The 15442-nt window shown below is 35.7% G+C and overlaps 1 protein-coding gene across 1 annotated transcript in view; it reads left to right on the top strand.

The window, feature by feature from the left end:
- Nucleotides 1–15442, top strand: part of NAV3 (neuron navigator 3) — a 267877-nt gene that overhangs the window by 162670 nt on the left and 89765 nt on the right. The window contains exon 12 of the mRNA XM_063396422.1: nt 699–818. Within this exon, the coding sequence (XP_063252492.1) occupies nt 699–818 (120 nt within the window). The remainder of the gene's footprint in view (nt 1–698; nt 819–15442) is intronic.

Raw genomic sequence — 15442 nt, 5'->3', positions numbered from 1 at the left:
AAGACCTCTCAGAGACACAACCAAACTGTAGGTAGACATTCCAGAAATTATTGCTGGTACTTTTAATTCATAAATTTCTAATGGTTCTCAAGTGAGTAAACAACACTATACTCACTGTTTCGTTCATTGGACATTCATTATAATGTGAAGTGCTGAGAATCAAGTAAAAGGAACATACATAAAAAATATTCCTAAATATCATTGTAAGGTCTTCAGTGAACATCTCTTTCATATCTGAATAATTGCATCTGAACAGGGACTATGAATTTGGGTTCCTAACCTCTGTTGCCATGTGGATAAATGCTACTAATTATTTTTTCTTTTTTTTTTTCTTTTTTTTTTCTTTTTTTTTTAGCTGGAGTGCTGTTTCTTGCACCTGGCACTATTTTTTGGAAAAACCACAGTATTTAAATTGTGCTTTTGAACATACTTGAGGGCTTCAGTCTAAAAATATTTTACTAAAAGAGGTTGGCCTGAAAGCCATCACAGAAAAAGGCAACTGATCCCAGAAAACAGGCAGATAGATACTCAATCTCCCTGTGCCGGGCACATAAAGTGGGAATATTTAGTATAAGTCTACCATCTAATCAGACAACCTGTACCTTAAACATTTGAATTTCACAGACCATTGACTTTAGAGTGAAACACATTGCCAGATGGCTGCATTTCCCACTGATTGACCACAAATTTATTTTCAGGTACATGACAGATGGAGGACTCAACCTATATACAAGAAGTCTGAACCGAATACCAGACCTTGCTGCCTCTCGAGACGTCATCCAAAGAGGGGTTCACGATGTGACTGTGGATGCTGACAGGTAACAGTGCTTGGCTAAGTAAAAACCTATCTAAGCTCTATAAATATTGTGTGTCCTTCATACTAGCTAAAATATCACATAAGGAATTGGAATAGGAAGAAAGCTTCCGAGGCTGTGAAGTTTCTGAGCGCCAAAATAGCAAATACCACAGTGAGTGGGGAGAAAAGCAAAGTTCTCACATGGGAAGAGACTCAGGAAGAACTTTTTGTTGTAAGAGAAAATATTGAGAAGCTGAGACCTTATTTGCAATCTTGAACTTCTGAAATGGGGCGTGATTTTTACAGGTTGCCTTATCAGTTGAGGAGCAAAGGGAAAATTCACATGGTCTTTGGGTAGCAGACAGCTTGTGTGTGCCTGGTGACATGGTTCAAAACATGCATTTGGATTTGGCTGGAACTAGAACTATGGCCTTGTCCACCTGTTTTGCCGTTTGTAAGTATCATAAGAAGGCAGTACCGGCAAGTAGTGAGAAGTGAGAATTGGGGTTCTGTTCCATTGTTTGTACAGTGTGAAAAAACAAACAACTCCATCTTGCCCTTATATATGGGTGGGAGCATAAAAACATGTCTGTTTCTTTTCCTTGAGCTTAAAGTACATTCATATTGGTGGCTTGTGTCCACATCTGGGAAATAAAAATTCATAATCCAGTTTTTGCAGAACTTGGAGCTGACAGCTCCGAGGTTTTGGTCAGACCATCACAGAGATAAGAAACAGCTGTGAAATTTGGCAGTCTAAAATGTTATGGGGTTGATTTGAATGCCCTTGTTTTAAAATTAATTTTCTTTTTGGAAAAAAAAAAGTGTTGAATCACAAAAGACAAAAATGTTCATGGAGTGGTTCTGGTTTTATAAACCTGGCAAATTAGTTGAAGAAGTTCTAGGATATTTACCTAGGTATGATATAGTTTTTACTTTTCACATTTTCTGATGAAAATATGCCTGTGACGTAAGTCAGGAGTAGTCTGCATTGGTCAAACAGTGCAAGTAATGCATCAAGATAAAGGACATAATTTTCACCTAGGAAACCAGTTACTTAAAAAAGAATGTTGCTTTAGCTGACATCAGAGCATTTGTTGACCTTGCAGAAAAAAACTACTTTAAATATAAATTCAAAAGAACATGGATAGGTTCTTTGGAATGCAAGCATTGACGTGATGCAAAGACCAGAGAAAGTGTACAGTAGGCTTTTAAGAAAATAATTTGCATAGAACTCAGGCAGTAACAGAAGGAGAAAATGAGAAATGAGATGTGGGCAGGAGGGACGTTTGTGGAGCTCTGTATGTGAGAACAGAATCCTTATGCTCAAACTGAGAGAGAGGGTGGAAAATTTAGAGGCTGGCAGTCATGTAATTAGAGAGTGTCACTAGTGCCCACTTTTTTGTATGCGTCTCTTTTTTCCCTTGGGAGTGAAGTTATTAGAGCTCTTCCCACCATGCAATATTCACACTAAGGTTTCAAACCACACAGATTTCCCCTGCGGAAGAAAAAAAAAGTCAAAAATAAGGGATTTTTTACTTTTTCTTAGTATTCTTTAAGCTCTAGATGCCACTCAAACACTGGGTGCTTATTTGTCTTAATATAGATATTTGTTTGTTCTGTACAGTGTGCAGGTAAGTATATATTTTGCAGGGAGTGTGTCATCTACAAATGTGAAGTAGAACTTACTTCAAGTAATGACTGCTTTCCCTTACACAAAGAAAGCAAGCTGGATTCCTATGTTCTTTTAGACTCTCTAAATGAGGTTTCATGCAACATACTATGTTAATATTTAATAAAAAGGTTTGTCATAATGCACAGGCATGAGGTATTTGAATTATGGCTATTCAGACAATTCTAGCATTCCATGATCTTTCAATACTTTATTTTTACAAACTTAATCATTCTTCATGGACATAAGGTGGAGGGTTTTTTATGTATAAGCATATGGTATTCCTTGAAAAACCAAAAGATTGTTTGTGTGTGCTGATGATAACACATGCTTACCAAAATTGATTAAAAAAAAAAACCTAGGGTAGGTAGAAAAAAATTATTTGTGATGATCTTAAAGAATATTTTCACATTTATGAGGTGAAATCAGGGGGAAAAAGCAATAGAGATTGCTGAGACTTTGGCAGGGAAAGTTTTGGTCCTTCACAACAGTGTGGGTACCTTAGATTTCATCTGATAGCATCACATAGCCTTTTGCAATATTTGTTGTTTACTCTGAACAAAAAAGTAATAGGGTTTGTGTCACAGCTTCAAGGCATGCCTTTTCAGTGAGATGGTGAACTTCTGTGAAAGAGGATTATTCTCCTCACTGTCACCCCTGCAGATATGTGAAGGACATACACATTTTCTCTGTGGTATCATGTGGTATCATAAACCTTTTTCATAATTGGCATGATCTGCCCTTGCCATTCTGTTGTAAAGGACTCTGCTGGCATCTCTTTTTGGGCAGAAAAGAAATTATATGCTGCAAATATCTGATTTACATTAGCAAGCGAGAGAGAAGTTTTGATTATTTGTCCATTACTAGAGGCAGCAACTTTTGCTGACAGCAATCCCATGTTCATGGAAACTCAACCTGGGTTTTCTCTGAAAATTTAAGTTATAGCTTTTGCTTATATCTTAAAACATTTTCTTTGTGAGCTGGCAGTACAATATTCTTTAGAGATGTGGGCTGATATCTCTAAGGGTAATGCCATTTCTGGTAAATTTATACTTTGAGACCAATTCTCATTTCCTGGATCATCTAAAAAGACAAGCAGGTCCCCAGTATAGTGACACTAAATTGGTTCAGATAACACCTCTATCTCCACATCTTGCCAAAAAGCAAAGGATTGAAGGATTTCCATGTTGGAAACCTAGTGTGAGAGAGCTCATCCCCATTAAATTGCTCTTTGAACAACTTCATAAAAGTTAAACTCATGAAGTCAACATAAGTCAAGGCTTAAATGTTGCTTGCATACTGCTCCATAAAACACATCAGTGCAGAAAGTAGTACAGCAAATTTTCTTGTTCTCGGAAAAAATTGTAAAGGCTGAAAGGACACGGCAGCATCATATGTCAACAGTTGTTTCATTGGGTATTGTTTATTTGGTTGGGTGGGTTTTTTTGTTTGTTTGGTGGTGGATTTCTTTTTGTTAGGGTTTTTTTTCTTTTAATTTGGACACTTTTTTTTTTTTTTTTTAAATAAATGCCTGTTCCTTCCAATTTGCCTTGATTCAGTTACCATAAGAAATTAATCAGAGGAAGATGGATTTTCTGCATCGGGTATTACATGGAATATGGCTAAGAGAATTCTCAGTGGTATTACATGTCTTTTCTACTTCCTCTATGCTTTAGCATTTGCCTCCTGGGACTTGTAGAGGGAGTATTTGAGGAACATTCTTGGAGTTCAAAGCCTTTTTCAAAGTAAGATGAGCCAAAAGAGATTAGATATAAACACAAAATGAATTATGTTCTTCGGAAGAATAAGGTCGTTGCAATGTAAGTTGTAAGGTTTCCAAACCACCCTGCAATGTTCATGAAAACTGTTAAGGAAGTTTAACTATTAGAAGGCATAGCTCCACAGAGTTCAAACACTGTCCTTCCACTTCCTATACCTGCAGAATTTAGTGCAGTCTGTCATAAGCCACAGTTTTCTTCACCTTCATCAGTCAATATAGGTTGTACAACCACTTTCCTCTCACATCCCTTGAATGCAATATTCTTTCTTTTTCACATTTTCTTTGGATGAAACCCAAGGCTTTAAAGTTTATGCTGCTTAGTGTGCTTCTATCATGACCCACTTCAGCTACTTCGCTGTTGCATTGAATCTAAGCCCATGTAATACAGAGTTCTTATGCATAAGGACTCTCCCAAATGCTTCCACCATCTGCCACATGTGCAGAAGATTTGGCAGTTATCTCAGACTAGCTCAGCCTTGCCTGTTTTTTCTCAGCCAAACAGTAATCACCATAATACATTATTAATTATAATAAAATAATTCCAGATTTTGCCTGTAGTTTATTAGCTAACCTCCTGCATGAATGACTGTAAGTTTTCTTCTGGTGTTTGTCTGAGTAGATGAGCCTTGAGTTGGAGTACTGTGCTTTTGAAAAAGGAACTTTTCTAGAGATCAATAGGCATTGAACTGGGAGCTCTGTTTCATAGGGTTGGTTGTATCAGAAGAGGCTGAGATATCATGAACAGTAACTTGAAATCCAAATCGAGTACAAAGCCTGTTCTCATACTGTACAGTTCTAGAAGCATATTGAAATTTCTGCTGTCATTTGGAATTTATCCCATTGGGATGTTGCTAAATGGAGGGGCATACTTTACGTTTTGTCTTTCTATCCAGGTAATTCTGTGTGATTTGTGTTTCGTCACTTTATTAGTACTGTTTTCTGTTGTGTGTCTCTGCAGTTTGGTGTTGGTGTGACCATTTTTCTGCCAAGGTGCAACTATTACCAGTTCAGTTTGCTGCTTCTGGTTGCAGAGCAGGATTTACTGTGGATAAAAGAAATGTATGTGCCACAGTATTTAACTATTCCCTGTGTGCACATATTCAGCCCTCTACCCTTTCCTTTGTCTGCCAATATGTCAGATCTCTCCAACATAGGGTACCTGTGTTTATGGCAATAAATACAAATATCCACAGATACGAAATAATAAATAATACAACACAGAAACAGATATACCTTCTTGCTACCTAAGGCTTTCTTGGGCAAAAGTAAGTTTTGCTGTAAAACTTCACTGTGTAGGAAGGCTTCCAATGTCTTTGCATCTGCCTTCACCACTCAGTGTGCCTGTGACTGTTACTCTGCTCACAATCTAAAAAGTCATTGTAGGCCTTAAAGTCAGCATGGTGCATATAATTGTGTGATCTGCTATCATTCTCTTGGTTGTGACTTTACAGTATTAGTAAGTTCTTAGGATACTGGAAAAATTTTAAGTATCTATACCTCACTGATTTTGAAATTACTATTCAAATATCTATAGAAGCCATAATTATGGAATCTCTCTTCTGAAGCAATTTAAATTTTAAAGTGTTTTTACTATTATTGTTCTCTTCTATACTTTTAATATTCTCTAATTTCTTTTCACAGCTGTTGTTGTTAACATTTCCCACCATTTACTTTTTTATTTTTCTCAAATGATCCTGCATTTTCATAGTCTCTGGTGTAAATCTTTGCTCATCTTAGCATCTGCTAGGCTGTCAAGAAAGTTACTGGTTAGAAGTAACTATTTCAATGCCTATCTTAGCTTTTATCGTTCCTGCAAAGTATGGATGCTAAATTTAAGTACCTGAAGCATAAATATGTGTGTATCCATGCATGAAGGTCAGAATAATTTTGTCAAAAGGAGCACTCCTGGAGTTTTGGTTCATTATGTTGTTAAGTATTCAGAACTCTTTGAGGATGAATTCCTTATTTTCAAAAGCATAATGAGAAATAAATTTTTCAGTAACATGATTTTGTAAAGCATTATTAATTTAGAAATAATGGTATTTGAATTAGTACAGTTTGTTTCTGGTCATGCTTTCCAAAGTAAGGATTTGGACAACATAAAATAGGCAAAGCAACTAGACTTTGATCTAATTTTGTGAAGTTTACGCTTCCTTACTTGCTTTAAGCATCTACTGTAATTGCCCATGGAACCACAAACCAAAACATGGAAACATTTAGCAGCTGTGTGGTTTTAGGTTCAGATACTATATTCATATCAGTGACATAAACAAACTGCATTGTTACCATGCTGTTGTTAGTATGTTACAGTGTCATGATCCTGCAACATCATGTCTGCAAGACACATTTTTTGCACCCAGCTTACATAAGAAATACACACTCAAAAAAGGCAAATGTGAATAGCAGATGTTTACCTTAAAACAAGACCAGGCTGCAAATGACAAATTAAGTTTTCTCTTTTTAAAGTTTTTATTAAGTGGATAAAGGAGGGACAAGTAGTTTCAGTTTAGGTTAGAAAGGAATTATTAGAAATAAATATTTAAACTTCCACAGGAATACAAGAAAACTACATTCTCATGCAATGCTGAATGAGCTGAGCACAGTTTGCTGTAGGTTCATTGAACCAAAGGCTGGCTCTTTGCAGATGACACATATAATATTCTCGTAAATGTACTTTTTAAATCTGGATGGTGTGGGGCTAAGTTTTAGTGAGTCTGTTGGCATTTCTGCTTATTTCAAAATTTGGTTTAATACTTCAAAATTATATGAAGTGAGGTAGGGCTTTATCTTTTATTAACAGGTTTCTAATACTTCACTTCAGGCGAAATGTAGACGGTTTATTTTGATTGCAATCTACTTCTGAAGAGAGTATCAATGTATTTAATAAAAGTTTTCCAAGACTAAGCTTACAGTTTCAGCAGCAGCAATATTTTGGTCCACCACTGTACTTCATTGTTATCAGCAAAGACTACTGTACTGCCAATTTGTGTTAGAATAAAAATGGGTAGTGTGATTTAAATCATTAACCAAAATACCCCAGGCTCAAATGTAAAACTCAAGAACTTGAATCTCCCATGTGACACCTACTTGATTCCTGAAGTCAAGAATGAATTAATTTTTTTAAAATGTCTTGATTCGTTTCATGGCTGGAGGAAACAAATATTGTCATTTGATTCTCCTGCATGGCTATTTTTTAAAAAATCATATTGAAATTTGTAATAAAAGAGCAGCAGTTGATATTACAGTTGTAACATTAACAAGCGCACGGTATTTTAGACAGAAGCCTCATAAAACTGGATATAAAAATATGGATTTTGATGATTTATTATTGGAGATAAAGCAGCTCATGATTCCTAAGCAGTCTTTTGTTCTAAATCGCCTGAGAGATACTTATTTCTTGGTTAAGTCATTTTTAAAGAACTGTTTTTATAATAGTTGCATTCTAGACTGAGGTAGTTGCATGCTTGTAAAACTAAACATGAATTATAAGAACATTCCAATTAACCTTTTCATGGAAAGCAATTAATTTATAACACTATAGAAATCCTTTGCCTTGGATTGATTAGATATAAGTTTACTTCAAATAAAATATGAATTTGGCAACTTCAGGAGAAGAATGAGAAATAGGTAAAAATGGAGACCCCCATCATGATGGACTTTTTACATTCATGAGATGTTAGGAGAAAGGGGTTAAATAAACTGTTGTTTTGTACACTTGCAATTTTTCCTAGTTGACAGGTGGAAAAATAGTTAAGTGAAAGGAAGAATAAATTTAGGTTAAACTAAACATCTAAAGTGTGAGTACACTTTGCTGCTCAGGCTGTAGTGCTACTTATAGTGCACAAGAGGAAAATTCAAAGGTTTTGACTCTTTTCTTTGCAATGTGCTGCTCTTTGAGCAAAACAGTGCTGCTGTGTCCTGGGCCTCTGGGAAAGCAGCGATGTTCAATCCATTTTGGAATTGTAATTGCATTGCAAGGTGACTGGATAATGAGTGGTTAAAGACAGCTGGGATCCAGATGAAAACTGGTCATGGGTTATCTATGATTAAAATTAAAAGAAGGATGTCTCTAAAGCTGTGCAGGTTAAAAAACATGGGAGCCTTTCATTTTCCTTGACAGAGAAATAGACTTTGAACACTGTAGGCTGGCTAAAGACTGTGTTCAAAGGGAGAGAGCATGAAGGGAAGGCTGGGAAGAATACCACGTGGCTGACAACCTGCCAGCCAGTGCACGGAATACCCCGTGCTGCAGGCTGCCTGCTGCAGAGCACAGCGTGTGTTAACCTCTCCCTTTGGAAAAAAAATTCCCTCCATTTGCTTATATCAACACTTTACTTATAAAGCTTAACAATGTCACCTAGGAGCCTTCTTTTGATGGAGAGAGAAAAAGACTGGCCTCCCTCATCAATCTGTTCTCCAAGTGCTGTTGTGGAGGCTTCCTGCCCCTCCTGAGCCCCTTGTGACAACCTCAGTACCACACAGGGAAATGTTTGGTGCAGCAATATGCTAGGAGTTTGTTTTCTTTTGAAGTTACAGCACTAATCTCATCTGTATCTAATTGTTAAAATACTAAGTCTTCAAAGATTTCCTTTGTAAACAAAAGATTGTCATAACAACTTAAGCAGGATCAGATGTGTAAATTTAAAGAGTGGAACCCTCAATGAATTCTACAGAAGTTTTTTTTGCAAGAGGATACAATATACTTATAATAAGTTCAAACCTGCTTATTGGATTGAATAATTTAAAACAATCTAAAATACATTATTTGAAGGAGATTTTAAAACCAGAGTTACCTAATTAAATTTACCTAGATAAATAAACTTTTAATCTCTTACCTATGTTCATTAGCTCTAATTTCTGATGTGCTAAATTTTCCCTTTTATTTCTTTTGAATGCATTACACTCTACTATGTTTCATACTGCAGAATAGAATGTAAAATGGCTGCTAATCCTATCAACTGCTGTGAATATAAATTCATAAAAGCAAAAATTGCTTTATTGCATTTTAAATACATCTGTAGTGTTGAAAATAATTGCATTTCCCTGGGAAGTACAACTTTTAAAACAGGTGTTTATCATTCCTCGAAGCATTTTATTTAGAAACAAATCATATTGATATTAAGCTAGTGTCTTTTATGTTTAAATACCCAACAGTTTTTGATCAGACACTAGGTATACTGATTTAAAAGTGAAATTAGGGTATTTTAAATGGATATTAATTCAATCAGTTTCTGGAAAAGAAACTACACACACTAAGTTATGTGTTGCATATCTTCTGAGAGTTTATTAGTGAACAGATTCATACTGATAGCCAGGAGATAAAAGCTGATTTTTTTTTTTGATTCAAACTAGAAATGCACACAATTTTAATAGCATTGTGAACTTTTGGAAGAAAACATGAAGAATAAAGGTGCTTCATTTTTTAAAATCAAGCCTAGATCTTTCTGTAAGATATTTATTTACTGATTTAAATACTAAAGTAGACAAAATTTAATAAGTGGTCTTCATCTACGGTGACTGGAGGATATGTAATGCTTTCTGAGAAGCCAGAGATCAGCAAAGGTGTATAATCTTTGTGATTCCTGAACCCCCAGCTGGAAGTCCTTATCTCTGTCAGCTGTACTAGGAACATTGCTAGACATCTAGCTTTTGGGTTATATTAAGATGAAGCATGACTGTTTTGAAGAATTTTTTTAAAAAGGTAATTTTTTAATTTTAATTTTAAGTAAAATAAATTCTAATAGAGCATTGCAGTGAAGTGAAGTGACAGCCTGTCACCCAGGGATAATTCCTTAGTGGAAGCAGTTATCTTTCAAGGGTTTTTAGAATGATTTTCCTAAAATGGAGTTTTTCTCTGTACATCAAAGTTATTGAAAGAGGAATCACCATGTTCTTTTAACATGAAGAATTATTCTTTTTCTTCTTTGAGTTAAAATCATTCCCCTTTGTGAAGAGTTAACTCAGTGTGCTGCTTATGACCCAAACTTTCTGTGCATAGCAAATAACTGAATTTGTTGTATTTTGCAAGTCTTTTTCCTTTGTTCAGTACAGAAAGAAATTTAGGATCTCTTATTTTGTACATCTTTCTAATAATTTAAATTAATGATACCAGCCATACATTTGAGAAATGGATTAATATCAAGTGGATAAACTGAATGCAAAATCATGTAGGAAAAATAATTTTGCATATTAAAAGTAATACATGTTGACCACGATAATTTAGAGCCTTCTAGATAAATTTTGAAACTTAATATCCTAACTAGATTTTCAACAGCATTCGTTAAACAACTTATTTTCAATAAAATTATCCATGTATTTTCTTATGAAATGCATCTATTGGATTGGAAATGTTAGAAACTTTAAGACAATGGGGCTTTTGTGTATGTGTGTCATTCCAGCAAGCCACTGAATTGTTGAGCAGTGGCAAGTGAGCCCAAATAACTCTGAACCAATTTCTGCAGCTTTCCAGAGTAGGCAGTAAAAACAGCCTACATCACAGAAAATTTATGATAGACAGTTTATTAATTTTGGATTGTTTGGTGGTGTTTTGTCAGATTCTTGGACTTACTGCAGCTATTTGGTCCAAGTCAGCACAAAGGCAATAAATACTGAAGGTAGCTGGTCAGCAATGCCACATGTAATTTTGGTCCTCAGTCTGTAGTGGGTTTGACTAATGCTTATTGAGGTAACCATAATTATTTCCTTGACAAGAGCTCCTTTCCTTTAACTAGCCATGACTGCTACAGTGGAGAACAGAATAATGTGGCATTTTCTGTCTTAAAGCTGCAAGGAAATTCTCCTATTTCTGCCACTAGTTTCTGAAAAAAATACTTTCTTATATTTGAGTAGCAGCTTTGTGGGTTTTGTTCCTGGTATTTGCAATGAAAAGCTGGTATAAAAGCCTGAGATAAATCCTAAAACTAATCCAACTTAAGTATCTCACACCTGGTTTTATAGGATTTTTATTTGAAAACCTGAGCCACGTTATCAAGAAATAAGCACCATCTAAAAAGGAAAAATAGGAGAATTTAAGCAAAATAAATAAGGATCTTTTGATTTTAAAAAAAAAAGAGAATTGTATGTAACTAGTAATTTCAGGATGGCTTGCACTGTGGAGGTTGAAAAGCTATAAATAAAAATAGATTTTCATAGGACAGTGTTAAATCTTTGCGTGTTTACTATTCATCTTTTAGGCAAACAGAAATGTTCCTGAGTGAACTTTAAACAACTGAATCTTTCCCAGTTAATTGTCTTCTATTTCACCTTTGAAAGTTTTTCCAAAATATTGTTTGCAGAAGTGTGTCATAATGTAGAAATTATGCCGAACGTGTTGTCAGTTCTTTCCAAATGACACATGATGAGATTCAAGAGCTGGATGCTTAAGCTGTAAATTTAGCAAATTACATTCTCTTTTCGTTTGACCCTGGAGAATTTCTTCTAGAGAAGTTTGTGGATTAATGTACATGTCAGAGAAAGCCATATATATTTAAGGAAACTCAGACATAAATATTACTCTTCTTCCCTTTTTCTATTTCTGATAGGAAAATAAACCCCATTATGTTTAACAGCTATGATTTTAGAAGATGTGGAATAGTATGATGAAAATGTTGTGGGTCTCTAATGCATTTAAACAGCTTGACTTTTGCTATATGTATTTTACTACTCAGTCCCAGTGAAAAAGATGAAACAGCTCCTACACTTCCTCTCTGGTCCATACCCTACATGCAATCCTACAGTCCTGTATTTGTCATTCAGAGCTTCCCAAAAAGGATTTTATTAGCACACTTGAAATACTCTTTACAGGTCACCAAAACAATTTAGTATTTTCCTGAGCAGTTCTTCCAGATGAGTATATGTTAAAAGGGCAGTCAGAAAGTGACCTGCTGGCTGGGCTGAACCAGGAGCAGGATGCTTCCAGAGAGACAGCAGAGAAAGGCCTTCATCATGAGGAGGATGCAAATTGTGTTAGTAATTATGTATTAAAGCAGAATTATCGTACAGCTCCCAACACCTCAAAGTCTTCTAAAGAGACTGCTGAAACTGTACATAAAAGATATCAAAAGGGTACTGAGGAGACTGCTGTTCTCAACAGTGTTCGTAGCATGACAAGCACAAGAATAATAAACGGTCACTACAATGTCTGTGTGGCTGCCCTTCTGCTCTGGTTAGTGTGCCAGCAACATCAGACCCTGCAATATCATCATTCAACTCAACGGGGATATTCTCAAATTATTTTATAGGCTGTTGACTGAAAAAAAAAGGCAAGTATTTTTTTTTGTGTTTGGCTTTAGCATGGACATTTTGCCTTCTTTTAGAGGAACATGATTGGCCTTTTGTTGCAGAGGATGTTGCCCAGGTGCACAGAGAGCCCTAAGCATCCCTGCAATGCTGCTGGTGGTTCAGAGGGGTCTAAGAGCTCAGCAGAGGTGATGTGGTTTCCTGAGCTTCATGCTTCAGCGCTTGCTAGTTGCTGTGTATAGCCAAATGATTGCTGAAGAACCCTTTGTGATGCTCTCAATTACAAAAGACATTTAATTAATTGTCAGTTATCCCCAGATTGTGGAAATCCAGATATGGCCTGGAGGCATCAATACATTCTGTGTTCAGTTGGGATGAAACAGGGAATCTAACCTGCAGTAGTTGAGTATGTAAAACTCAAATAAAGTACATGAAGAAAACTGTGTTAACTGTAAATCCCTGCTTATTGTGTCAGGAATGGAAAGGCATTTATCACAATATTTCTTCAGAGTAATATCCTATAGTGGGAAAAAATTTACTGATAGTTTTTCTTTGTGCTGCAGTTTCAAAATGCTTTGATACATATTTAGCTGCCAGTTGGTTATAAAGGCTATGTGTCAGTTCCATCAGGACTTTGTGCAAGCCCTAGGAATCAGCTGGTTCCATATTCTAATCAGAGTAAGATCTCATGAAATTAATATCAGAGGCTCTATGAAAATGTATGGCAGCAACAGTTCTTAAGAAAAAATACTTAATTGAAGGTGTGGTATGTAACAAGTTGCAGTCTTTATACATCAATTAATTTTAATGCTCAGGTTGCTTTTATTTTCTGTTAGTTAAACAAGGGAAAGACTTTTTTTGTTTCCCAGTATATTTTCATTTTTGTGTTGTTAAAGGACTTATTTTTGGCAGAAACAAAAATGATTTGTTGGACAAGAACATACAGAATCATTCATGCATTTCCTGAAAGCTAGTATTATGTTGATGTTTCTCTATAAAGCTCTTCCATCTGCTATTTTTCTTTAAATTTCAAGAGAAATCTTGGAATTTTTTTTTAAAAAAAATTTCACTGGTAATTTCTTACAAACAAACTTTTGGCAGAGTTTTAATTTTTTCTTTTTGGAGATGGATTTTTTAAAATAAGCAGCTACCTCAGTTATTTCTGAATCACCGCTAATTTAAAGTTAGACCCTCTTCCTTAATGGCTTTCTCTTCCTAGTGCTAGTTTTTTCTTCTGATGTTTTTATAAAAGCCTTCTGTATTCCCATTTGGGTAGCATTACTTCACAGTGCTTCTTCTCCAGTGTTATCTCTTGCCTGCAAGACTTGTCTGAAGCCATATTACTAATTGGTTTTCTTTCCATTTTTCTTTTACAAGAAAGGACTTTTTTAACCTTCGAACTTCTAACTCTCTTTGGTCATTTTTTTTTCGTTGCATTTCTCCTTTTGAAGCAGTATGGAATTCCATTATACCTCCTGGGGTGTCTTTTAAGTTTGACCAGCTTTCCTGTATTCCAGTAGTTGCGTTCTTTGGATCTGGGGTTTTTTTCACATTTCCAGCTAGTTTCATTCTTATACTCAACATCTGTTGGTTTGGTTGGTTTGGTTTTTTGACCAAAGGAAAATATACCAAGCTCTTTCCTCCAGTCACACCTTTCTAGAATACACTGTGATTCAAAATAGATTCTGATTGCCAATTTCACTAATATTTGATTCTATTAGTTACTCAGCAATTAGCTATAGGCCTTTCCATAGTGGTCGCCTCTTTTAAATTTATTGCCACAGTGTTTTTGATGGTGAGATTGTAGCTTACCAATGGTTCCATTTTGAAATGTCACTATTTTTTTCTATCCCTTTCTGTCTCTGCCGTAAATATGAGAACCTACTTTTGCTGTTCAGTAATGTTTATGAAGATGATTGCCATTCATTTTCCGGATTGGTTTTGTGGTCTCAGGTTTTTTTCCAGGGTACTACTTTTCAATAACTCTGCCCTCTTCCTCCTCACCTTTCAATCTCTTCTACTATCAGAGTAAACTTAAGTGATAAAGGCTGGCTGGACTTTGGGAGAGAGGAACAGTAGTCATTAATGAGAAAGAACTGCAAAAGGCTGTTGTCAGTATTCAGTTTGGAAAAAAGTCTTTGCCATACTGATGCTGATGGGGAACATTCAAAGAATTATTTCAGCTTTGCACAGTGGGTGGTAGCAAACATGACAGCCTGGAAGTCTGGAGTGTGAGAGGAGGACAAAGTTTCCAAAGATGGCAGAGACTTAATTAATTACAACAGACTTTAAATGTTTTTGCTGTCTTCAGCTGTATTTTTATTCCATCTGTCACCTGCTAGCGTGTTCTCCAAATTGAATATTTCATCTGTTAATGTAGGAAGTGGGGAAAGTATTTCCTTGTAATGGGGATCTTTTGAGTTGGATTTTTTCACCCTATATAGTGAACCCATTTATGGCCACCTTCCATCTTTGTTAGTGGCTCACCTCTGAAGCTTAGTAGTCTAACTGGAGTAATTAATAGGCTAAAAGAGATGTGCTATATTGCTGCTATGTCTTCCTCAAGATTTCCAGTTGATAAAGGGGTTTTTAAATTTGTTTTGTTTTGGGTGTGGGATTGTTATTTTTGTGTATGTGCACAGCCAAGCAGTAGACCTGGGATTTTTTGTTTTGTTTTTGGTTTTTTTCTGGCTTTAACTCAAGATGACATTTATGGGAGATGAGAGAGCTTCAGGATACTGGGGTGAGAGCCTGGGTAATTGGCTGCCTTTTGGCAGTGATTTACAAAAGCCGCTTGCCTCATCTCCCTGACTGTGATCCTGGTACATTTACTGCTATAAACACAGATAGCCAGAGGTCCCATTACCTTCTCAGCAAAATTTTTTTGTGTCATAGACTTAGTCATTCAAGTTCTAATTCTACGCCTAAGAGTTATTTAATTTTTAATATGAAACATTGA

The sequence above is a fragment of the Prinia subflava genome, chromosome 4 (assembly GCF_021018805.1).
Source record: "Prinia subflava isolate CZ2003 ecotype Zambia chromosome 4, Cam_Psub_1.2, whole genome shotgun sequence".
In the NCBI taxonomy this organism is placed as follows: domain Eukaryota; kingdom Metazoa; phylum Chordata; class Aves; order Passeriformes; family Cisticolidae; genus Prinia; species Prinia subflava.
Note: the sequence above shows the minus strand (reverse complement) of the source record. Positions and strands in the feature narration are given on the sequence as shown.